At 46.2% G+C, this 23,047-nt stretch overlaps 1 protein-coding gene across 3 annotated transcripts in view; it reads right to left on the minus strand.

Annotated features, from left to right (window-relative positions):
* The window catches only part of Pkd2 (polycystin 2, transient receptor potential cation channel), a 38,845-nt gene extending 20,313 nt beyond the window's left edge, over nt 1–18,532 (minus strand). For all 3 annotated transcript variants that reach the window (XM_038341392.1, XM_038341403.1, XM_038341383.1), the window contains exons 1-4: nt 17,874–18,532; nt 9,571–9,684; nt 2,052–2,185; nt 416–666 (exon numbers count right to left, since the gene is read on the minus strand). In XM_038341392.1, coding sequence (XP_038197320.1) covers nt 416–666; nt 2,052–2,185; nt 9,571–9,684; nt 17,874–18,474 — 1,100 coding nt within the window. In that variant the 5' untranslated portion in view covers nt 18,475–18,532. The remainder of the gene's footprint in view (nt 1–415; nt 667–2,051; nt 2,186–9,570; nt 9,685–17,873) is intronic.
* Nucleotides 18,533–23,047: the final 4,515 nt, after the last annotated feature.

A 23,047-nucleotide genomic window follows, 5' to 3' on the forward strand; every position in this document is an offset into this window, starting at 1 on the left:
ACGTAAGATCCTTCCCTGAAACTGGAGGTACAGGTGGTTGCAGGCCCCCTGGGAGCAGTGCTGGGATCCAAACCTGTGCCCACAGGAACAGTATGTGTTCTTAACCACCAAGCCATCTCTTCAGGACCCTTAAGTCTGCACCTCAAATAATCACACTCTGAACAAAGACATGTTTCTAAGAACTACTAAAATGAGTCAAGGAACAATCCTGTTTGCCCTAAAAAGAAATAAGACCGAAGCATCTTAGACCCTCTAAAGGCTCAGACCTCCTCCTTTTCCTGGGTTATATGTCGAACAATTCAGTCTTTTTGAAATGTCTGTGTAGAAACAAAAAGGGGAAGAGAGGTCAGAGAAAACAAGGAGAAAAGGTCAGCTTGACCCAGGACTATTCGAGGGATACGTCACAGCCACTTACGCAGTTCCGTTTCGCGGTCCAAACGGAGTCCTGTCCTCACTACTGACAGAGTAGACGTCATAGCACTCTTTAATTTCATCTCGCAAGTCCCGAGGAATGGAGCAGGATCCGTTTCTGACTCTGAGCTGGCGTAGACGAGGCACTCCTAGCAGCAGGTTCTCGTAGAAAATGAAGCTTCGGTTATCGGCTTGCGTGTGGTTACCCGCCTCCGCCTTCCAGTAGAGCCCATCCAGGAAGGAGCCTTCTGCAAACTAAAACAAAGGATTCTGAAGAGGGTCCACTCAGAGGCCAGCTGGCTTCTGCCTGGAATATGTGTAGAACTGAAACATTACCAAGTCTTTGAGCCCATATAGCTATAGCATATAGGCCACGTGGTCAGAAATATTTGGGCTTGGACCTTGCTGTCATTTGTCAGATGTGGGCCCTTGCATAGGACTCCCTAAGCTGTTCCCACATTTGGGAAACTCACGCTTTTCTGGTCAAGCATCTGACACAGTATCAACATGCCGGGACTAACGACCGAGATGGGCATGTTTCATAAATACATAAAGACCATTAACTTCACTTTCCCCTAGAAAGACAGCATCCCACATAGCCATAACTCTGGAATGAAAAGTTAAGGGTGCCAATAACCTTTTCGTGCTGGATCTTTTTTCTACCTGGATTATTTTGCTACTCGTGGAGTCCTTCAGCCCCGCCCCTTATCTTCGGGGCTTGGCCTTTGTTATCACGAAAGGGTGCAGGTGAGAAGGTTCACGTTCAAAAGGCTCTTCCTCCACGGGGAGCAGATCTAGTCTTTCTCCGTGCATCCACAAAGACCGGCCACACTGAGCAGGGCCAAGGTCAGTACTGCACAACTGTGGGTTTTAACAACAAGTATTCTTACATATTAAGGAGGTTACCTTCTCTATGCCTGGGACCAGGGTTTAATAGGAATTTCCCATATTGTTTCTGGGAGAAACAATAACTTCCGTTTAAATTTCCTCTCCAGCTTTCCTAGGTTCTGAGCACCACGCCATCTGGACTGGCTTAGTCACCATTCTCACGGCTTATTGTCTGCTAGCTGGAGCTTAGAATTAAGGGGGAGGCCAAGGTGAATTTTACACTAGGAGACCTTTGAAATGTGTCCATGTCTTACTAGGAGCTGGACATAGTCTGGGAGTTGAGGGCACATACACTATCAACAAAGACACGAATTCCTAAAAGTAAAGCAGTGTACACCACTCAAGCGGCCTACATGGGACCTGTGTCAGAGAACATCCTCAGCCGTCATTTACAGAATCATGAATGACTGCATGAACAAAAAGCTGGGATGAAGCAGAAATCATAATCAAAAAAAAAATCCAGGTCTTTTATTCTCCAACCATGTGACCATACAAAGGTAAGCACCCTGAATTTTACCTACCCCATTTTTCAAACTGGGGCACGTGTGTTAGTATGTACCCGATAAGATTGCTCTAGGAATTAATAAACATGTCAAACATCTGTGCAAAGTGCTTCCAATGTTCGCAATGAATACCAAAAGGGCCAGGAACTCTATATGACTCACTGAAGACACTCATGAATGGAAATTACGACGCCGAGTGAACAATATTCCGAGACAAGGAAGGAATTTTAGTCACTTGTAAATAAATACCTTCCAGAAATCTTCCATTGAGGAGAGAGTTTTAAAGTTGGCTTTCTCTGTTTTAGACACTGGGGTGTCTATGAAAAGCTGGGACAATGTCCGCGTGTAGTGGTACACGTTGGAACTCATCATGCCGTAGGTCACTGGAACACAGAAAGAACCAAGTGAGCATCCAGGGGGAGCCTAAACACACATCTGCACAGCCGCCAGCCTCCAAGAGGATTGCTCCTGCTCATAAGGTCAGTTCTCCCCTTTGCCTTTCCTCTCCCACCAAAACTCTAGGTTATCCTATGTCTCTGCTTACATAAGAAATAGGGAGCATCGATGTTGGCCTGTGGGGAACAAAACAGGCCAAATACTGAGTACTGAACTTATTTCCGACGTGTGTACTGTTTGACCTCCTACTGTCCCCTAGATGACCTCTTGCAGCTATTGAGGTTGCTGGGTTCAGAACCCGACACAGCCTTGGCATCTCCTGAGTCTGTGTTTGACTGTCTGTTCCCCTACACCCCCAGTCCCTTCTTCGTTCTCCCAGACCAGCTCTCCATCCCTGCCCTCCCACAGCTCTGAGGCTAACCTCTACTGACCCATAGCTCTGGGCTAACCTCTACTGACCCACAGCCCTGAGGCTAACCTCTACTGAATCACAGCCCTGAGGCTAACCTCTACTGACCCACAGCCCTGAGGCTAAACTCTACTGACTCACAGCTCTGGGGCTAACCTCTACTGACTCACAGCTCTGGGGCTAACCTCTACTATCTCACAGCCCTTAGGCTAACCTCTACTGACTCACAGCTCTGAGGCTAACCTCTACTATCTCACAGCTCTGGGGCTAACCTCTACTATCTCACAGCTCTGGGGCTAACCTGTACTGACCCACAGCTCTGAGGCTAACCTCTACTATCTCACAGTCCTGGGGTTAACCTCTACTGACTTGATACCTGAGATCTCTGCGCCCTATGCTCATCCACTGATCATCTGGATGCAAGGATATTTTAGCTTGGCCACAGCTGTTGGAGAATCCTTACCGACAGCTATACTGCTCCCTCCATGGTCACTATGCCTACAAGTAATAATCTTTCCCAAGGGGCTCTGCTGGCCCCTTCCTCTGCTGGCCCCTTAACCTGTCACATCCTTACAGGCCCCTTCGTTTAATTTGCTTTATTGGATTGCTATGTGCCTCCCACATGCCAACCAAATCCTGTATGAACACTGCAATCCAAGTGATGCCCTGAAGGGGAAGCCTAGCCCAAAACCTTGTTTTGTAAGGCGTGTCCCCCTTGGTTTAAAGGCGTGTCCCCCTTGGTCTAAAGGCGTGTCCCTCTTAGGCTAATATTGACTTATAAAATCTTGCGGGCATGCGGCCTGCCTGCTCTTTGTTTTCCTGCCCTCCTCGCTGGAACCTTGGATTTGTAAGTTCCTTTTCCTTTCCTTTATTAAAACTGAATTATATATATTAAAGCTTGTCTGGTGAATCATAACTGCCGATCAACCACGCACCTTCAATGCCCCCACTATCGGCGTTCAGAGACCACGGAGGAGACACAAAGACAGCTCATAGGAGTAGAGATTCTCATTGCTGGACGTGTTTCTTACCTCCTGAGTCATTGCTTTTACTCTACGAGCTTCAGACCCTGCTTTATTTAAAATAACTAAAACCTACTTAGTGCAAGGATAGCAGTGAAGAAATGTCCAGTCCTGGTGACTTTTCCTTTCTAACTGGTCTGCTACAAACATCTATTAGAAACTGGGGACTTCTGAGCCAGCAAGGCGGCTTAAGTAAAGGCACTTTGCACACATCCCTGGAGACCTGATTCTAACTTCTGAAATCCAGGTAAAGGTGAGAGAACACTCGAGCCCTTTGCCCTCCACAGGTGCACCATGGCATGCCTGCTTCCGTGTACACATCATGAAAATTAAAGCGTCTAGCACTTTAGCAAGTCCCGTTTTAGGCTGGAGTTATTCTGACTACAGGTGTAACATGCAATAATTCCTATGCTCTGCTAAAGACAAAAAGCTTCAAGAAGGAGGAATGTGTTTTCTGCACCTTTCGGGCACAGTGATGAACATGCAGATGATTATTTCTTGATTCTGTAATAACTTGTATTAAACTAACTTTGCTTAAATGATCGATAAGTCTGTCTCTCTTGTCCTATTGTCAAGCAGCATATTATTTAAAAAGATTATTTAAAAAGAATGAAGGTGATAATGATGCAATATGAGCATGTTTGAGAGTTCATCTCAAACAACTACTTAAGCAAGAAATTAACAGAAAACCCACAGTCTGTGCAGTTCTGCAGAGAGTATATTAAATAACTTCCAGTCCCTCACCTGCATTTCTATGATTTAATATATATAGAATAAGAACAATGTTCTTCAGCCAAATTCTTACTCCAACACCAGACTGGTCTTAGTTAAGGATTTGGAATGCTAATCCATCCAATGGGACAGTTATTAGACACGAGTATCAACAAGAAGTGACCTCTTCCTCCAAACGAGGGACTCATATGTCCTCAGAAAGTCTGCTGTCTGTCCACCTCACCTCAAACAGAGGGATTTACAGAGGGCCTGTCTGTCCACCTCACCTCACACAGAGGGATGGACAGAGAGGGCTGTCTGTCCACCTCACCTCACACAGAGGGATGGACAGAGGGGCTGTCTGTCCACCTCACCTCACACAGAGGGATGGACAGAGGGGCTGTCTGTCCACCTCACCTCACACAGAGGGATGGACAGAGGGGCTGTCTGTCCACCTCACCTCACACAGAGGGATGGACAGAGGCGCAATGCCTGTGAATCCAGTCAATACAAGGAGCAAAGGAGACACAAACGAGTGAGGTGGAAGAGTCCTTGTGGTCAAATAAATGATTAGTTGGTTACTTTCAATTAGTGTGAAACTTTGGGGGTACTGGTTAATATAGGACATTTTGGGGTGTTTTACCTACTAGCTGCTGTTGGATATTATTTGTTAATAGGTTGAAATTGTAACCTCTAAACATGGTATAGACGCCTTCAAAAGGCGTCTCCTTTGTTTCCCTTTATTCTTCAGACCAGACACTGGCGTTTGCTGCTGAAATTCTCAAGATCAGTATTAGCTTTCATGGCTTTGCTCAGAGGAAAACAAAATTCCACTATTGTGTAGCACCCCCTGCTGGACATCAGGAGATGATGCTTCTAGCACTGAAGGTAAAAAATTACTCAGCCACCATGAACTATTTCTGAATTGTGCCCAAATACGGCTGACCCAGTATACCCAGAGCAGGAGGGGTGTGAGACCCTGTCAGCGGCAGCTCAACATCCGACAGTCTGGGGGAGACCCCCAGCCAGGCTCCCCACAGAGGGTCTGCCTCCGGGCTCACAACAGAGGCGGCTGCCGCCCCACATCTTGAACAGCTATTAACTAACCTTCCTGAGCATGAACGTGAAAATGAGCACAGTAACACTGGCAGCTCTTTGTGGAGCCCACATGAAGGGATGTACGTGAAGGAAGACATCCGCACAGTGTGAACTGGAGTAGAAACGAGTCAGTTACGCTGCTGTCCACTCCCAGTGGAGGAAGTCCACCGGCAGGGGCTCCTCACACGCTAAGTGACTGCGACAGAACACTACCGTGTGAAAGAAACTCAGATGGAGACTGGAACGGAAGATAAACACACAGTTATTCGATACCAGGCAATGCATAGGTATGAATGTCTGTGTGCACGCACACGTGAGCACACACGTGCATGTGAGAGAGAGTGCGTTTGCGTACCATGTATACATATCCCACCTGCCATTTCTTCTCTTAACCCCTCATTTTCCATTTTTCCAAAAGATGTAAGAACAAACTACATTAAAACACAGGCTTCCCTTGAACACACTGGCCCCGGAGACAACTTCCTGAACAGAACACCAATAGCACAGGCACGAAGAAAGGCAACTGATAAATGGGACCTCATGAAACTGAAAAGGTCTGTAAAGCAAAGGACACGGAGCCAGGCGGTGGTGGCGCACGCCTTTAATCCCAGCACTCGGGAGGCAGAGGCAGGTGGATCTCTGAGTTCGAGGCCAGCCTGGTCTACAAGAGCTAGTTCCAGGACAGGCTCTAGAAACTACAGGGAAACCCTGTCTAGAAAAACCAAACCAAACCAAACCAAAACAAAACAAAACAAAAAGCAAAGGACACGGTCAACAAGACAAAATAGAAGCCTACAGAATGGGAAAAAAAAACTACACCAATTCCACCTCGGACAGAGAGCTGATCTCCAAAATATATAGAGCTCAAGAAACTAGACATTAAAATAACAAATAATCCCCCTTAAAAATGGGGCACAGATCTAAACACATAATTCTCAATAGAGGAATCCCAAATGGCCAAGAGACTCAAAGAAATGCTTAACAACCTTAACCTCCAGGAAATTGCAAGGAAGAATGACACCTGTCAGAATGACTAAGATAAAAAAAAAACACAGGTGACAGCTCACGCTGGAGAGGGTGTGGAGCAAGGCGAACACTCCTCCATTGCTGGTGGGAGTGCAAACTTGTACAGCCGCTATGGAAATAAATACGGCCATTTCTCAGAAAATTGGGAATCAATGTACCTAAAAGACGCAGCGATACCTCCCTTGGGCTTATACCTACAGGAGGCTCAATCATACCACAAGGACATTTGCTCGATTATGTTCACAGCCACTTTATTTTTAATAGCCAGAAACCAGAAACAACCTAGATGCCCCTCAACTCAAGAACAGATGCAGAGGACCAGTCAAACACAGGACAGAGTGGGCCCAGAGTCATAGCACAAACAGGAGGGTCCCACTGCAGCACATACCACGGAGCTTCTCCTTGGACCTGGCTCCTGCGCTGACCTTGTCTTCTAGTGACAAGGACCCTCTTTCTGCTTAGCCCTACAGTAGTAAGGCTCCGGAACATTCTAGGTCAAGCCTACTCTTCCTTGTAAAACTCAGCCTTGGCAAGAAACTGTTGTCACCCTAGTTGAAGCCTAGAAACCATCTTCAGTCTCTGATTGGGTGACTCAGTCTCTATCACTGCCCAAGAAATGTCCAATGACTGTCCTGTCTGCTGCCAGATACTGTCAGACGGGTTGAGTCAGAAACCGTTTACACCAATGTTCTCTCTAAAAAGTATAATCTTAATTAGTAAAAAAAAAAAAAATGTAGCAGTTGGTAGGAAAAAAACAGACAAACTTGTGGTTATAGTGAAATGGTGAAAACAACAGAGATTTCTAAAAATAAAAAGAACACATGACTGGCTGTCTATCTCTAGTAAGCTAGTAAGCTTTCTAAAGCTCTCGGTCTTAGGTTTACTTCTTTGGCCTCTCTCACAAACTTACTCTATCTGAAATCTTACTTTTCTTCAAATTGTTTAGTTCTGCTTTAGATAAATCTGGTAAGCTATAATATTTTTTAGGTTGTTTCGGCAACGATGCTCAGTGTGGATAATGGCTCAAATTCTAGACGTACTTCGCATTAGAATTACCCTCGCATATGTAATGTTTGAAGATGCTGAGTAATTCTAATGGACAGGTTCATGCAGAAGCCAGTGTGGTTTAATATTTAAGCGCCATTTCTGTGCTGGGAACAAACCCAACCTTGGTGTTCTGTGCTCCAATGGCTCCGAACATGAAAGTCTGGAATATCCCATCTCTTGCTTCCTGAACTTCAGTGTAATGTGCACATTGTTCCAGCTTTCGCATTTCAGTGTTAGAAGGCATGTCTTTAAAGAGGTCGCACTGTGTACAGAAGGAATGCAATACGCTGAGCTCATAGCAGCAGGATGGTGGCTGCCAGGGCTGGCGGGAAAGGCAGGTGATGATAGTCAAAAGATACAGCTCCCCAAGTCAGCAGAATGCCGTGATATAAAAGCTGAGAGACCGTGATGGGAAAAAGGCTTCAGCCAACAACTGAAACAATCAGAACAGACGATAGAAATGCTCTAAATTTGGATCATGGAGGTTAAACCTCCGTGCATTAGAAAAATAAATCAGACGCTTATGTGGACGGATCTTAAGCCATATAAGGTATATCTCATTAAAGTTGTTTCCTAAATAAAGTTTTCTTCTCCCAAAGGAGAAAGAAAAACAAACTAGCATCATTTTTAAGCTTGATTGTGGTTATTTATTTTAACTTTGTGGATTTTCTGTTGGCGCATTGCACTTTGCTACCCGAGGTGCTTACAGTTCAGAGCTGCAGAGGGACCATTATCTTCATAGCAGGTATTAAGCTAAATATCTAATAAATGTGGCACATCTACCAAGCACCAGGAATAAACAATGGGTCATTAAAACAGAAAGTAATAACATGAAACTTATTTAGACTCTTTTTATCTAAGCAAACATTCCTGGGTCTTCTCTCCTATGAATTATACTCTTGAGAAAATATTTTCCTTTTTTCTTTTTCACTTCCAGCCTATTATAGGGAGTATAAATGAGGAAATGGATGAAGGTACACACAAGGAAAGGCTGCTCCTAACTGGAGTCATCTCTCCAATCTTCCACCCAAAGAACATTATTAAGTTATGGATTAAATTCTGATCCTCTCCACGTACAAAAGTGATGGTTTTCTTTTCTATGTGGCTGTCAGCTGTTAAGCATCTCTCAGTCTACAATGGAAGAGGTAGGTTTCTTCTTAGGAATTTAGTAAAAAGCCTGAGTATGGGGATGGCACAGACTGGCTTCCTTGTACCCATAAAAAGCCTCAGAGAAGACATAACAGAAACCAGGCCAGCAAGATGGTCAGCAGTTACAGCATATACCAAGCAAGCCTAATGGCCTGAGTTCAAGCTGGAACCCGTAGAAAAGGGAAGGGAAAGGAAGGGTTTCACAGAGTTGTCCCCTGACCTCCACAAGAACACTGGCATGTGCATGCATGCATGCATGCATGCAAACACACACACACACCACACACTCTTTAAAAAGCCATGCTTCAACATGCTTCAATTCAGGATATCTGATTTGCCTATAACTTTTCTGGACTGGAAAGCAAACAAACAAAAGAAAAGAACTGAGATGGGCTCTGAGCTACGGCTTCCCTCCCCCTCTCTTCTTGGAGAATGCATGAGCATCCTGGAATAAGAGAGGAGGGACACGAACTAGGTCAGCTAGGTTTCCTTTAGAGTCTAGTGATTGTTGAGGACTTGGGAGAAATAAGGCACTTTAAGGAAAGCAGTGACCCAAACTGTCAGGATCCTAAAGGGGACTTTGGAAGGCAGGAGCCGCCATGAGCAGTCTGTCACCTGAGAGTTCAGCATGGACGTGTGATATTCACTGACACGGAAGCTAACATCCAAACCCTACGCCTGGGATTTTTGTAGACAGCAGGTTTCCTGTGCAACTCATGTTGAAATCTGTCACAACTAACAACGAACTGGCCAGCAGGGGACTTCACCAAATCCCAACCTGAACCAGAAGCCACAGAGAAGAAAATTGCTGGCTTGACCTCCTGGCGCTCACATACTTCTCCTCCATTGTGGCAATGACTGGCCAAACACCCTCAGAACATCTCGCTAGAGAGGGCAAGCATGTACTCACAGATGCACAGGACTACGAGGAACAGGAGGTAAATGACCAGCTCCCGAAGCACGCTTTTCAGGTATTTCTCCCGGTTAGTGCTGCGCTCCTCCATGAGCCTTGTTCCCCAGAGACCTTTAAAACAAGGAAAAGCAAACACAACAAGGTCATCTTTCTTAAGACATTTCACAAGTGGCAAAAGGGAAAATGAAATTAATAGCACGCCAGTTCTCACAGGGAAATACAAACACATAATATGTAGGCAGGCAAACTGCACGTGATTCGGAAGTGAATTATTTAGTATACACCATGCCCAACCCTCCTTAAAAGTACAAGATCCCAGGCAACTCAGCCATCTTTGTAGCCTCTAGGACCATTAGCAAATCTCGTTAAAAGTTTAGGAGGATGGGAAATTAAGGCAATTTAAAAGACTTGGCAACTGTGTGCATCACAGAGCTCTTCCTTCTGGTTGGTAAAGGATACTTCTGGTACCCTCCCTGCTAGGCCTGGCTAAGTAGATGGTGTGACCACAGGATAAACCACCTCTGACGTTGTGACAGTGCAAAATCCGAGTTGTTAATCATTTCCATCTGGAAACATCTACTGAGCTTCTAACACAGTGGCAGAGAGGTCACTCTGTGCTCCCCTTTGTCCTATAAGAAACAGTGACCACTGACCACGCTTAGCCCGTTTATGCTTAACAGGTGTTTTAAAAGCCAATTAATATGGTTTTAAATTAACAGCAGCTGTTCCGCGACTCCTCTGTCTTTCTTTTTGGGAAAAACTACGCTCAGCAACCACGCTGTGTATTTCCAGCAGATGGAAAGTGTCGGACTGGTGAAGGAGAGATGATGTAACCCTCGGAGAGATTGCTGGAGAGAATTACTGGTTTGGGATTCTGCCAGCAGGCAGCATGGTGGCTGTCCAAACCCCTGTTAATGAACAGTGTGGATAAGTCAGAATGCTGGTTCCTTGGGAGAGCCTTAGTATCTTCCCCCAAACACTAACTTCTCAATCCTTCCAGTTAGGCTATTAACAGACACAAACCTCGCTCCCCCATGTTACCTGTAGTTCAATCTAGACTTTTACCCACATCATTAACCCAAATTCAGATCACACGTGAGCCAGAAACAATCCACGGGAGAAAGGGGAACAGCATAAGGGTCTTTACATGGAGGAAATGAGGTCATCATCAAGGTTGATACACTTTTTAGGCCTTATAACAACACAAGAGCTCTACTCTATTAAACTTAAATATTCCATTTTCCTTTACTTCCTTTTAAAAAATAAGCATCCAAACTTCACGGACACCATGTTACTCATCACAGGCTTCACACTCTGAAAGTTGGACACAGTTTATGACCAGGCTTGCTGCTGCCAAGAGCTGGCATTCGCTCACACGGATGAAATGCAGCCCGCGGAATGTTTATTCATTGCAAGCCTATTATATTCGAGGGTTTTTTACAAATTTAGATGACATGGAAAGGTACAGGACAGGCTAATGCGGCAGTCAAGGATCAGGCTCGGCGGCCTCGGTATGACCATTCCGTCTTTGGGTAGTGTTCTGGAGGCCAGCTCCACAGTGTCCACATGGTGACTGCTAGTCTCTTTAGCACCTTTACTGCTACGTAGTCAGTGATTTTATTATTCCCAATGGTTTATAGACAGCCATGCGCTAAGGAATAGACATAAGTTCATGTAAATGGCATTCTCTGACCTTTAAATAAAAACAGACGAAAACTATGTCAGGTTTTTCTCAAGTCAAATTTGCAATGAATTATGGCAATTTAGTTCAAGTCCTTAAAAGGAAAAGAAACATCTCCCCTTTCTTATCTCTATTACTGTCATGTATTTACTTTTTCTAAATCACCCTACCTACCTCCTAAATATTAAAATCGTTAATTCCCCGCCCCCACACTGGATATATAGAGAGGTCTACATTAGGAGACAAGGGCCCCTCAGATTCATTGTCCTGCTGAAGATTACTTTCCTGGTTCATGAGTTGACAGGTAGGAGCACATTACACAGATGGCTCAGACTTACATGCCCCAAATAAATGCTCCTTTTTCTCGCTAGAAACTTCTTTCTATTTGAGCAAACAGAATCAAACAAAAAATCTGAGGCCCATCTCACAGACAGCTCTCCTTGCATCCTTCTCCACATGGAGTTGCTTCCGTAATTGTTTTATGCGCTGAGAGAGGGGCTCACTCTGTAGCTCAGTCTGGCCTTGAACCTGGACTGTGTCTCCTGCCTCTGCCTCCTGAGTGCTGGGAAGACAGACATGCACCACCACATCAAGTCTGAAGCTGTGACTCTGTCTTTAATCTAGGCCTGTAAAGTCACAGCCTGGATGCTGAGATGCAATTCTGGTCACCCTCTTTCCATCACTCCCAGGATCCTCTACACTCTTCAGTCTTGTGTATGGCTACACTAGTCATGTCTGAAGTCCCCATAACTCCAAATCCCTACAGGAAAACCAACCAGCTCCCTACTGCAACGTTCAGGCCTACTTAGCCTTGTTCCTACTACTGCTCCCTGACAGAATCTGCCCTCCCCACTTCAAAGTGTGGCTCACTTTGAATCCCTATGAAGGAAGACCTTCATTTACTTCCACAGGGAGAGACAGACTACCTCTTCCTTGAGATCCCCCCATACCCAGGACTCGGCACTGTAACTGCGTATTTGAAGCCGTTTCCCTCACTAGACTTTGAATCTGAGCAGTCTGAGACTTGGGACCTCATCCACGCATGCCTAAGATCTATCACAGGGGAGATTCTCCGTGAGTTTATTGACAACATGCTTCTGTTACCCGTGCAACTTCAGGACACCCAGCAAGCCCCAGAAGACAAAGGCAGCACTGAGAAGGAAAACTGTTCAAAAGGTGGGTGCACATGAAAGAAGGAGGAGGAAGAGGGGAGGGAAGGAGGTGTGGGCTAAAGCTAAAGGGAAAGTCTCCGCGTCGGAATGTGGGAGCCCAGGAGGCCAGAGGACAACCTCGGGAGCCTCTCCTCTACCATCTGTCTTAGTTAGGGTTTCACTTGCTGCAAAGAAACACCATGACCAAAAGGCAAGTTGGGGAGGAAAGGGTTTATCTGGCTAACACTTCAGCACTGATGTTTATCACGGAAGGCAGTCAGGACAGGAACTCAAGCAGGGCAGGATCCGAAAAGCAGAAGCTGATGCAGAGGCGTGAAAGGGAGCTGTTTACTGGCTTGCTTCCCATGGCTTGCTCAGCCTGCTTTCTTATAGAACCCTGGACCAGCAACCCTAGAGTGGGTCCTCCCCCATCAATCACTAATGAAAAAATGCCTTACACCTGGATCTTATGGAGGAATTTCCTCAGCTGAGGCTCTGTCCTCTGAAGACTCTAGCTTGTGTAAATTTGACACACAAAACCACCCATACACTGCCCACCTTGGTTTTGTGACAGAATCCCACCTGCTGGTCAGGAATTTACCAAATGAGCCAAACTGATGGAGGAGTGTCTATGTGTTACTTTCATTATTAATAAAGAAACTGCCTTGGACCTTTAAGAGACAGAAAATTAGGTAGGCGGAGTAAACAGAACAGAATTCTGGGAAAGATAGGGGAGATGCCATATGCAGTCGCCATGCTTCTCCTCTCTGAGATGGACACAGGTTAAGATCTCTCCTGGTAAGCCACACCTCGTGGTGCTATATAAATTACTAAATATGGGTTAAAGCAAGATATGAGAATCAACCAATAAGAAGCTACAGATAACGGGCCAGGGGCCAGGCAGTATTTAAATTAATACAGTTTCCGTGTAATTATTTTGGGTAAAGCTAGCCGGGTGGCGGGACACAGCTCCGCCGTTCCATCTACACCAAATGGCCCTGTTTGGCTTCCCCAGTGGTGGGACTGCAAGCCCACGTCGCCACCACACACTCAGTTCTTTAAATATGGGCTCTGGGGATCAAACTTAGGACATTGCTATCTAGACCAAGGGAAAGTCCCCATAGCCCCATGTGAAGGGTGGGGAAAAAAGAAAACAACAAAGGAATAGACCCCTCCTCCCATTGGATGTGTCTTTCTACTCAGCATCTGGGGCTGAAGGCCAAGATCAGCCCTCAGATATCCTTGTTAATATTATGGGGACCTGAAAAATCTTGTTTCCTGCCTCGGTCATGATTGGACGCTGGGTGTCTCTTGGCCTCTACCAGGCAGGCTGAGCAGAATTAGGACCATTCGCGCCGTCCTGAGGAGGAAGACTGGCTACCCTATGATAGGGTAGAATTACACCTGTCCTACGTGTCACGGGCTACACTGATACCCTCGAGTGAAGGGGCTTAGCCACTCCCCTATCTTTCTGGCTAAACCCTGGCTCTGGCCCTTAGGAAGGTTCCAGGATGGGAGTATCTGGAGGGGCAACCGACACAGCAGGGAAGAAGGAGCACTACAAAGGACAGTTGGAGACTAGTCTTCTGGGGGCACAGCCTACCCATCAAATATATTAAAAAATTATATTCATTAAATAAAAAACCATGTCCAGCAACTAAATAATGAATATGCAAAATGTAACACACAATGAAATAGAAATCAGTCATCTACAGGAACAAAGTTCGGATGCACACTGTTGTAGGGAGGAGCTTGAAAATGGGCTACACAAAATAAGCCACACAGCAGGGCCGATTCTGAGTCCACGTGCAGTGGAGTGTGGGAGGAAATAGCTAAACAGAACCACGCTGTTAAAAATATATCTAATACCCACCCAGCTGTGGCCAGAAAGGTAAATGTGATGTTGCACGTACTTTGGCACAATTTAAAAGAGGAAGGTTCTTCTACTTTAGATAAACTAGGGATCTGGATATCCGGAGTAGTTGATATGGTTAATCCTAAATGTCCTGATGAGTCAACATTTAAAAAGCAGGGAAATATGAAAAATGACTGGCTAAAATCAGGTATGAGCGCTGCAGGTACTTGTCCTGGTGCCAATATTTAAAAGTTGAGCGGATCTCTGAGTTCGAGGCCAACCTGGTCTACAAGAGCTAGTTCCAGGACAGGCTCTAGAAACTACAGGGAAACCCTGTGGGGGGGGGGGACCTAAAAGTTGAGGCCTTGGGGAAGTCATTTAAGCTATAAAAGCCTTGGTTCCCCCATCAGGAAGATGGTGTGAGGCTAACATCTACCCCGAGGACAAAACAATGCTAAGCACAGTGGGTATTCATTGTCACTTAAGAAGTGACAAGGCTCTCTACTCCGCATGTGCTCCTCCCCCCACCTGTAAAAGCCCCCAATATCTCCAAATATCCCTTAAGGGGCAAAAGGTCCCCTGTGCGCACTTGAAAACTTCACAGCTATGATAACCTAGGCTGGTGATGAAGCACAAGTGGATTCTCGAGACTCCAACCAGGCCGGGTCAGTCACAGCACACCATGATCACAAGCGGAATGGAGAGTCATACTGGTTATCACTTTGGGGTGGTACTGTTTGGTACGGCCACCTTCAGACTTTTATAAACCTCAATAACCTTCCCGATAACTGAATTCGCCCCTCTGCAGACATCAGAAGGGAAGATAGGAGAAACACAAGTTAAATGTGAGACAAAACAGTGGCAGCCACTAATCAAAAGGTGCACGTCAGTGCCAAGCTTCGTTTCAGGGAAAATAAAAGCAATCCTCGTGTTCATTTGTGCTCTAGCAATATGTGACAGGAGTTGCTAGCTGTGGACAAAAATCCATTTCTCCCCTGCTGGATATGTGGCTCTATTACATTTTCAGCCCTCCTGACAGAACTGTTAGTTATGTGAATTGAGAATTTGCCGGTGCAGCAGGAGTCAAAGCAAGGGTGGTATCCAAGGTGGAATCTGGGGCACTGCCATGGAATCATTCAGCTGTGCTTTGCTTCTACTGGTTCAGGCTTCCAGCATCTCTTCACTGGCCTCCTGCCACACCTGCCTGGCTGATGTCTCCCTGCCTCGCTACCTGCCTCTGGGAGCCATCCAGGATGCCAAGCTGCCAAGTCCCGTTCATCTAGCACGCTCAGCTGCAGCTGAGAAGCCTTCAACTGCCTCTTAATATTTAGAGATACCGTTTAATTGCCCAGTTAGATGCCGTGTACCTCAGAACAAGGCTTTCAACAGTCCTGCAACTCCTCACTGCTAAGGAGGTGAGTCCACCCACTGCCCAAAGCACAGGGAACACCGTTTGCTGTTCACCTACTATTCCTGGGGGGAGTGACAGGGAGAACCTGACAATCTAGATTCACTAAACTCCTTTAATAATCCCCACTATCTGTGAATATAGCAAAAGTCACTTTCTGTCCCAATCCTTGGGGATTACTTACATGTTATATACGCAGTTTTCATTACTGTTATCCCACAACCCGTGTCTCATTCACTGTTAGTTATCGCGCACATTTCTGGGCTCCGTTCTTTGGAAACAGCAACACGCTACTAAAACTTATCTTCTTTCATAGCTGCTAGGAGCCCGCCGTCTTCATGCTTAATATTTAATACCTGGGGCTTACTTAATAAGCCACAAGAGGTCAACTACATTTCTTCCTAACAGAAATAAAATGCTCAAAATTTTCTGTAATTAATAATTTCTCATTTGCTCTCTTGTGAATTACACCTTTGATAGAGGCACCATCCCATTATGTTATTATTATTGTTATTACCATCATTATTTTTAGAGTTTATTAGGTATTACTGAGGGAAGAGAGGCAGAGACGCACAGGGCAAGACCCTGGAAAGGGACTCACAGCTGCCATGGCCTCTCCAGTTCTCTTCTCTCTCAGGACCTCGACAAAGTTCACACTGATCAACTATGTATGGCTCACTGTGAGTTTACTGAAATTCTTCCTTTAAAGAAATATATATATATATATATATATATATATCCTCAATAAAAAAGTATACTTTTATTTCATTGTCTCCCATTATTCAGTTCAAAGTTAAGTATATTACCAATCGCTCAAGCTGATTTTAAAACCATGTGACTTTCCATTATCTATTAATTTACAAGAAATGTGTACTTCACATTGGTGAATTCATTTTAAAAGCACTTCTGACATACTTTAAGAAAGGAATCTGTTTCACAGGGTTCTAGACATTAAAATAAACTTTAATGTTTCCCTCTTCTATCTATTAAAGTTACCTCAAAGGGATGTTTTGCTTCTCACCATGCCCCACATCACATTAACTAGCACACATATGTAAAAGCAGGGCCTAAGTGAACTTTCATTACGGGTAATATTCACGAAGCACAAGGCAGCAAGAACGTGCTGCCCGTTTTAGATGTCTGCTCATTTAGTTCTTTTCAACACTGGACATTTCTTTTCTGAAAGAAAACTCAAACTCAAGGACTGGAGCAGTTAAATGACAGGTTCAAGGTCAAACAGTAGGAGAACCAGGATTTAAATGTAGGCCTAACCTGTCTAAACCACACTGCTTCAACGTCACTGAGAACTGCAGACAAAGAAGAGGGTGGGGAGGGGGGTGATGACAACAAGAAATACCAGGAGGGAACGCTTAAAAGTTGGAGAGTTATTTAACTAGGTGGCTGAGAGTTGGTGAAACTTTTCCTCGGATGCCTCTGGTGGCAAAACATTGAGAACATGGGGTTCAATGTGCTACTGGAAAATCTGCGTCCTCTCCAGCCTTGGGGTGAGTTGTACACAGGGAACGCTGACACATTAACCAGCTGGTATCTGGAGAAGCAATCATCTTGTTGCCATGGCGGAGAACATTACTTTGAAACATACTTTCAGTCCTTAAACCCACGCGGGGTGGGGGTAATATTTTCTTTGCAAGTGTTTAAGAAATATGTCTAGAGTTAGAAATGGTCAAAAATGCGTTTCTAAAGACCATACTGTGTTATTTCCAGCAACAACTACCCTCTCAACCAATCGTGCCCATCTAAAAGGTCATCACTCTCAAAACTTGGGTAGCACTGTTGGTTCCTTCCTAGACTGGCTGAAGGGACATGCATCGCCGCCAAATGAAAATCATGGGAGCTGGAATAAATTAGCTCCTCGTTTTGTGACATTTAACAAACACATAGTTCCAAATATCATCAGTTGCACTAGAATATTCTCTTTTTGTCCACTACAAGCCCCAGATACTCCCCCAAAACGGCTTTCTCCTATTTTCCAAAGTGTGCTAGCTCCTAATGAGAGGGGGGAGGCGCCCGACGAATTCGCACCAAAGGAGCAGTGGAATTCCATGCTGGGTACCGGAAGCCAGGCTGAGTTTGCAGAGGTAGGGAGGGAGCTCGGGGAGGAGACGGGAACGTGGAGGACGAAGGTTCGAGGCCTCTGGCAAGCAGTTCTCCCGCGCTCACTGGACGGCGCGGTCCGGTTCTTACCTCGCAGCCCGCGCACCAGTCTCTCGGCCCAAGCCACTCGGGGCGGCTGCCCATCCAGCGGGAGGTGGCGATGCAACGGGTCCCCGCCGCCTGCGGGACTGGGACACGGCGCGCCCTGGTCCTCTAGCCGGCGCCTCCTCCCGCTCGGGTGCCCGGTGCCCCGGTAGCTCCCCAGGGCTCGGCCGCGGGCTCCCGTCGAGCTCACAGCCGAGGAGGAGGCCGACCTGCGACTGCCCGGACGCCACTCCACGTCCATCTCCACCACCATTCCTCCTTCCTCCCCTTCCACCTCGTCGTCGTCATCGTCCTCCTCGGCCTCGAAGCCCGGGTTATCGCGGCTCCACGCCTGCCGGGAGCACGACGAGAGCGGAGGGGATGGGGAAGCCGAGGCTCCGGCCGGGGGATCCCGCGCAGCCGCCTGCCGGATGCGCTCCATCTCGATCTCCAGGCCCCGCTGCTCCCGGAGGCCTCCGGGGACCGCCAGGCCGCCCCCCACCGCCGCGCCTCCCGCAGCCAGCCGGCCGGGTCCCGGAGCTCGCGGCGCGGGCGAGCGCTTCGCATCTCCGGGCGGCTGCGGCTGCACGCGGTTGGAGTTCACCATCGCGGTCACTGGCGCCAAGCGCGCCCCGGGGCGACGCTGCCCTCGGCCGCAGGAGCCATATTCTTTTCTTCCCGGGGTCCGTCGCCTGCTCCCCGCCTCCGCCCGCCCCCTCGGCCCGCCTCCCGGGGCCGGGCCTCGCCTGGGCTGGCCTCAGGCCGGGAGAAATGGCCCTGGCCCCCAGCGCACGCCCCGCGCACCCCGGGCCAGCGTTCCAAGTAGAGCCAGGGTCCAGAGCGGCGCCCACATTCCTATGGGGTGGTTCGCGAAAGGAGGGAGTGTTTGGCAGGCCAGCTCCTCTGGAAAAGGAGGCCTGGATTTGTGCAAGCCTGCATGACCTCGAGATAATGCTTAGGCCCTGTCCATCCCCCGCCTAGGTTTACCAAGGCGCAAAGAGGAGTGTAAAAACTGAGACCTTCGCGTGGAATAGTGTGGACTCGTGAAATCTTGCTTAAACTGAAGTCTAGGCGCACAAAGAAATCTACCCTTCATTTAAAAACAGGAACAGATCCTCCTGATTCTCCTGTCAATTAGGTGGTTTCCCCTGCCTCTTCTCTCCAGAAGTCCTGGGGATTTGAAGGACTAGGTTTTGGGGCTCTTGGACTGCTGATGTCTGCACCATTATCTCATTTCCTACCCAGAACTAGGCTCTGGGGAACGGAATCCTGCCTCAGGCCTTAGGTTTAGCTCTTCATTCCTCTGTTATGCCCAACTGACACATCCAACAAATGCTCTGCAGTTGGTTCATGATAAGCCTGCTGCTCCAAACTCGGTTTTCCATGGTGTCCCCATCTCTTTTAAATTTCACATCCCTGGTTGGGACTTCCTATCTCTCCCCTCACTTCTAAGGCTTCTCTTAGGACATTTCTCATCTGCCTCTGCTCAAGTCCCTCAAGGGTTTTCTTGTTACTTCTCCCCCTCAAAGGTCTCTCTGATAAACCCTCTACTTTTTGTTTGTGTGTTTGTTTGTTTGTTTTTGTTTTATGAGACAGGTTTACACTGTGGCTTTGGGGCCTGTCCTGGAACAAGCTCTTGTAGACTATGCCAGCTTCGAACTCACAGAGATACGGCAGCCTCTGCCTCCAGAGTGCTGGGATTAAAGGTGTGAGCTACCACCACTGGACACTTTTAATTCCCACTGATAGCGGTGTCATCCCACACTGGAGCAAATGATTCCTGTCAGTTCCACCTCTCCTCTGTCATTCCAACACTAATCCAGCCTCCCCTTAGCTTCGGGGAGAAGACCGGACTGGAAGCCTTCAGAAGTGCTATGGCCCCTGTATTCTCCCGCGTCCCCACTGTTTCCAGATTATAGGGTCAGCCACGTTGATGCATAAAGGAGTCAATGGGATTCTAGCTTAAATGATAACATTTAATTTCTGTAGTTCAGCAAATGTGCACGATCTGATCCTAGATTTGTTTGCTAGGCTTGTTATCACAACCTACTTCACGCTGTGTTCAATACAAATGTGTTTTCTCAAAATAGGTTGACCTCTCCTGAGGTCTCTCTTGACTTGCTGACGGCCCATTTTGCCTGTGTCTCCCCTTTATCCTTCCTTGGATGCTTTCTCCTCTTGCACCTCTTCCTCATCATCATCATAGTGGTTACAGACAACCATAACTGTATGATTTAAATTTCGTTGTTATGAGAAAGACCCAATGACCAAGTCGTATCCTGACATGCTAGAGCTTAGGATTCAACATATGATTTGGGGCCCGGGTACACACACTTCAGTTATAATGGGCCCTACAATATTTTTCTGGAATGGTTTGCCTATCGTGCATCTATCTGTGCAGCATTATTTGTTGACCCTGTTTGTATTTCCCGTATGTAATATTAAGAACTGGGTAAGTTAAGTAGAGTGTAATAATGACCCTGGTCTCAAGAGAAGATGGATCTAACAAAGAAAGGCGCAGCAATCTCCCTCTGGAGAGGCAGTTTTTGAGTTGTCCCACCTGCAGAGTGCTAACAGAATAGGCGCATAACAGGCCTCTTCCCAAAGAAGCCAGGTATGAGGAGAAAGCACAGACTCGACCAGAAAGTAGGTTCAGTGCATTGATTTTGGGCGGGGGGTTGGGGGGAGAGAAAAGGGGGCAGGGATTCGAGACAGATTTCCCTTTGGAGCCTGTCCTGAAACTCGTTCCGCATACCAAGCGGGCCTTGAACTCACAGAGAACCACCTGTTCCTGCCTCCCGAGTGCTGGGATTAAAGGCGTGCGCCTCCACCACCTGGCCAGTGCATTGATTTTTAAATGTGATTCAAAGAACTGTAGCCATCACTTAAGGTGCTTAGAAATAGAGGCCTTGCATCCCCCACACCAATCTTACTGACTCAGAAATTCTAGTTTTACTCTGGAATTCAAAAATCTCCTTGGAGGCTTCTGGCACCCTAAGTTTGAGAAGCAACGCTATGTTTCAGATGAAAGAGTTTTCACACAATTCAGCCTGCAGCCCCAGTGATGACATCACCCAGAAACCACTCCTAGAAGAAATTTTAGCGGTGCTCTCCTTCTTTGTTGGGTCTTTGTTTCGCCCCACAAATTCATCATCAGCACCCTAGAAACAGATGACTTCATGGCTGCTCCAGGCTAGGTTTACACCCCACTAATTCATCATCAGCACCTAGAAGCAGATGACTGCACAGCCTGGGGGAAGTTACATTCCTTGTGCCTGTGAAAACGGAAATAGTGCTAAATCCTGCCTCTCGGGTTTACAAAATTTTTTCCCAACTAGAAGACAGTAGGCCACTGCTGAGCGTATGTCTGTCTCATCTGTCCCTGGCATCTCTTGCTAGTCTGTGTGAAATTCCTTGCTTTAAGCAGGAGTGCATGGGTGAGAAAAGTGCCTTCTTCAGGGAAGAACAGAAAAACCAAACTCATTCAGTTACTTTTTGTTTACCTTGAATGTCCAATTCTATGTTTTTAATCTGCATGATAAAAATATGATTTTAGATAGGATGGAGTAGGCAGATCTTTCATGGAGCCACAGTCTCATTGGAGAGATACTCACTCTGAATCTAAATAACGGCAGAAGGGGAACTGTTATTTAGTATCTAGTAAAAAATGGAAGTTTCCAAGTCAAGAGGGGATTCACAAGAGAGAATGGGTAGGAAAAGCAGTAGGACCACATCATGGAAGGTCTCAGAGCTGATAAACAAATAACCAAGTTCATAAACTTAGTAATAGTTCTGTGTGTTTTTACAGTGTCAATTACTTAAAAAAAATGGGAAACATTCTCCCGAAAACGACATCCTCACCATTAAAAGTAATCCGGGCTGCTTGAAAATGTATCTAAGTAGCTTAGAGTTGGATGTGTGTTTACCTTAAAAGTAATTATAAGAGAATCTATGCAGTTTTGATGAACTATAACTCAAACAGCGCTTGACCCCTTTTGAATTGAATCTGACTTTAGTCATAGCTTTCCTGAGCCCAGGACCCCTCAGTGAACATATTTCCTGCTCCAATGTCTTCATTCTTTCCAGTGTTTACTTTAATGGGTTTATCCTTTACAGAGCAACTGGTGTTGGCTCAAGCAAGGCCTGAGGCTGTTGTTGCTTGTTCTCCCTGTGGACAGAATGGCCTCCACAATCCTATTGTATTAAAGATTTCAATAATCTAATACTATAGGGGATGGATGTTGTTTGCTTTCTTATGTTTGTCGTGGGCTTTTCTGGGGACACACAGTACAAATCCCACATTTAGTCTGAGTGCTGCTGTAGACATCAGAGAAACATGCAAGCAGCAGCCTTAAGAAGAGCCCAGGTAAATAACTCAGCAGGTGTCCGTGCACCCAGTGCCAGCACTGTTGATGTTGGAGACCTGTTGACTGGGTCACTTCAGTTTTCCAGTGAGAACTGGTAAGACAGGAAGAGACCCAAGTACACACTGGGCTGGACATCTCCACCTTCAGTAGGAAATCCAGAAAGAGTTCCTGGCATGTGTGGTGTTGCTTAGCAACTCACCAAACAGACACTGTTTTCCCTCATCTTCCCCCAAGGAATTACTTAACAACATTGTAGGGTAAACTTGTTACCACTCAACATCTGAAATCATTAGCAGAAAATCTGACATTGGGGCCATTATAAGGAGAAATACTTTGTTTTAAACTTCAGTTTATTTCTCATTTTACTTCACATCCGGCAAGGCACAGATTGGTAGCATTCTTCAGTCTGGTTTGGGTTTAGATCGGTCTGCCTGCGTCTGCCAGGAGCTAACTTAGTGACCTAACCTCTCTGTCTCAGTTTCCCATTCAGAATAATGAAGTTTAATTCCACTTTTAGATCCTCTTTGGAATTCAGACTGAATGCTAACAATGGGATATTCACAAATTCAACAAGCTTTTAGCAAATGCTCCCAAGACATTGAGAGCCATGCTGGACACCAGGGAAGCAAAAATAAGATGTAAATCCGTTTACAAATTGTAAAACAGACAACCTGGAAGCCCCTTCAAATAGCTCTCATCCCCACTTTATTTTTTTAAATATTTATTTATTTATTAAGTATACAATATTCTGTCTGCATATATTCCTGCAGGCCAGAAGAGGGCACCAGATCTCATTACAGATGGTTGTGAGCC

This window comes from Arvicola amphibius, chromosome 1, assembly GCF_903992535.2.
Source record: "Arvicola amphibius chromosome 1, mArvAmp1.2, whole genome shotgun sequence".
In the NCBI taxonomy this organism is placed as follows: Eukaryota; Metazoa; Chordata; class Mammalia; order Rodentia; family Cricetidae; genus Arvicola; species Arvicola amphibius.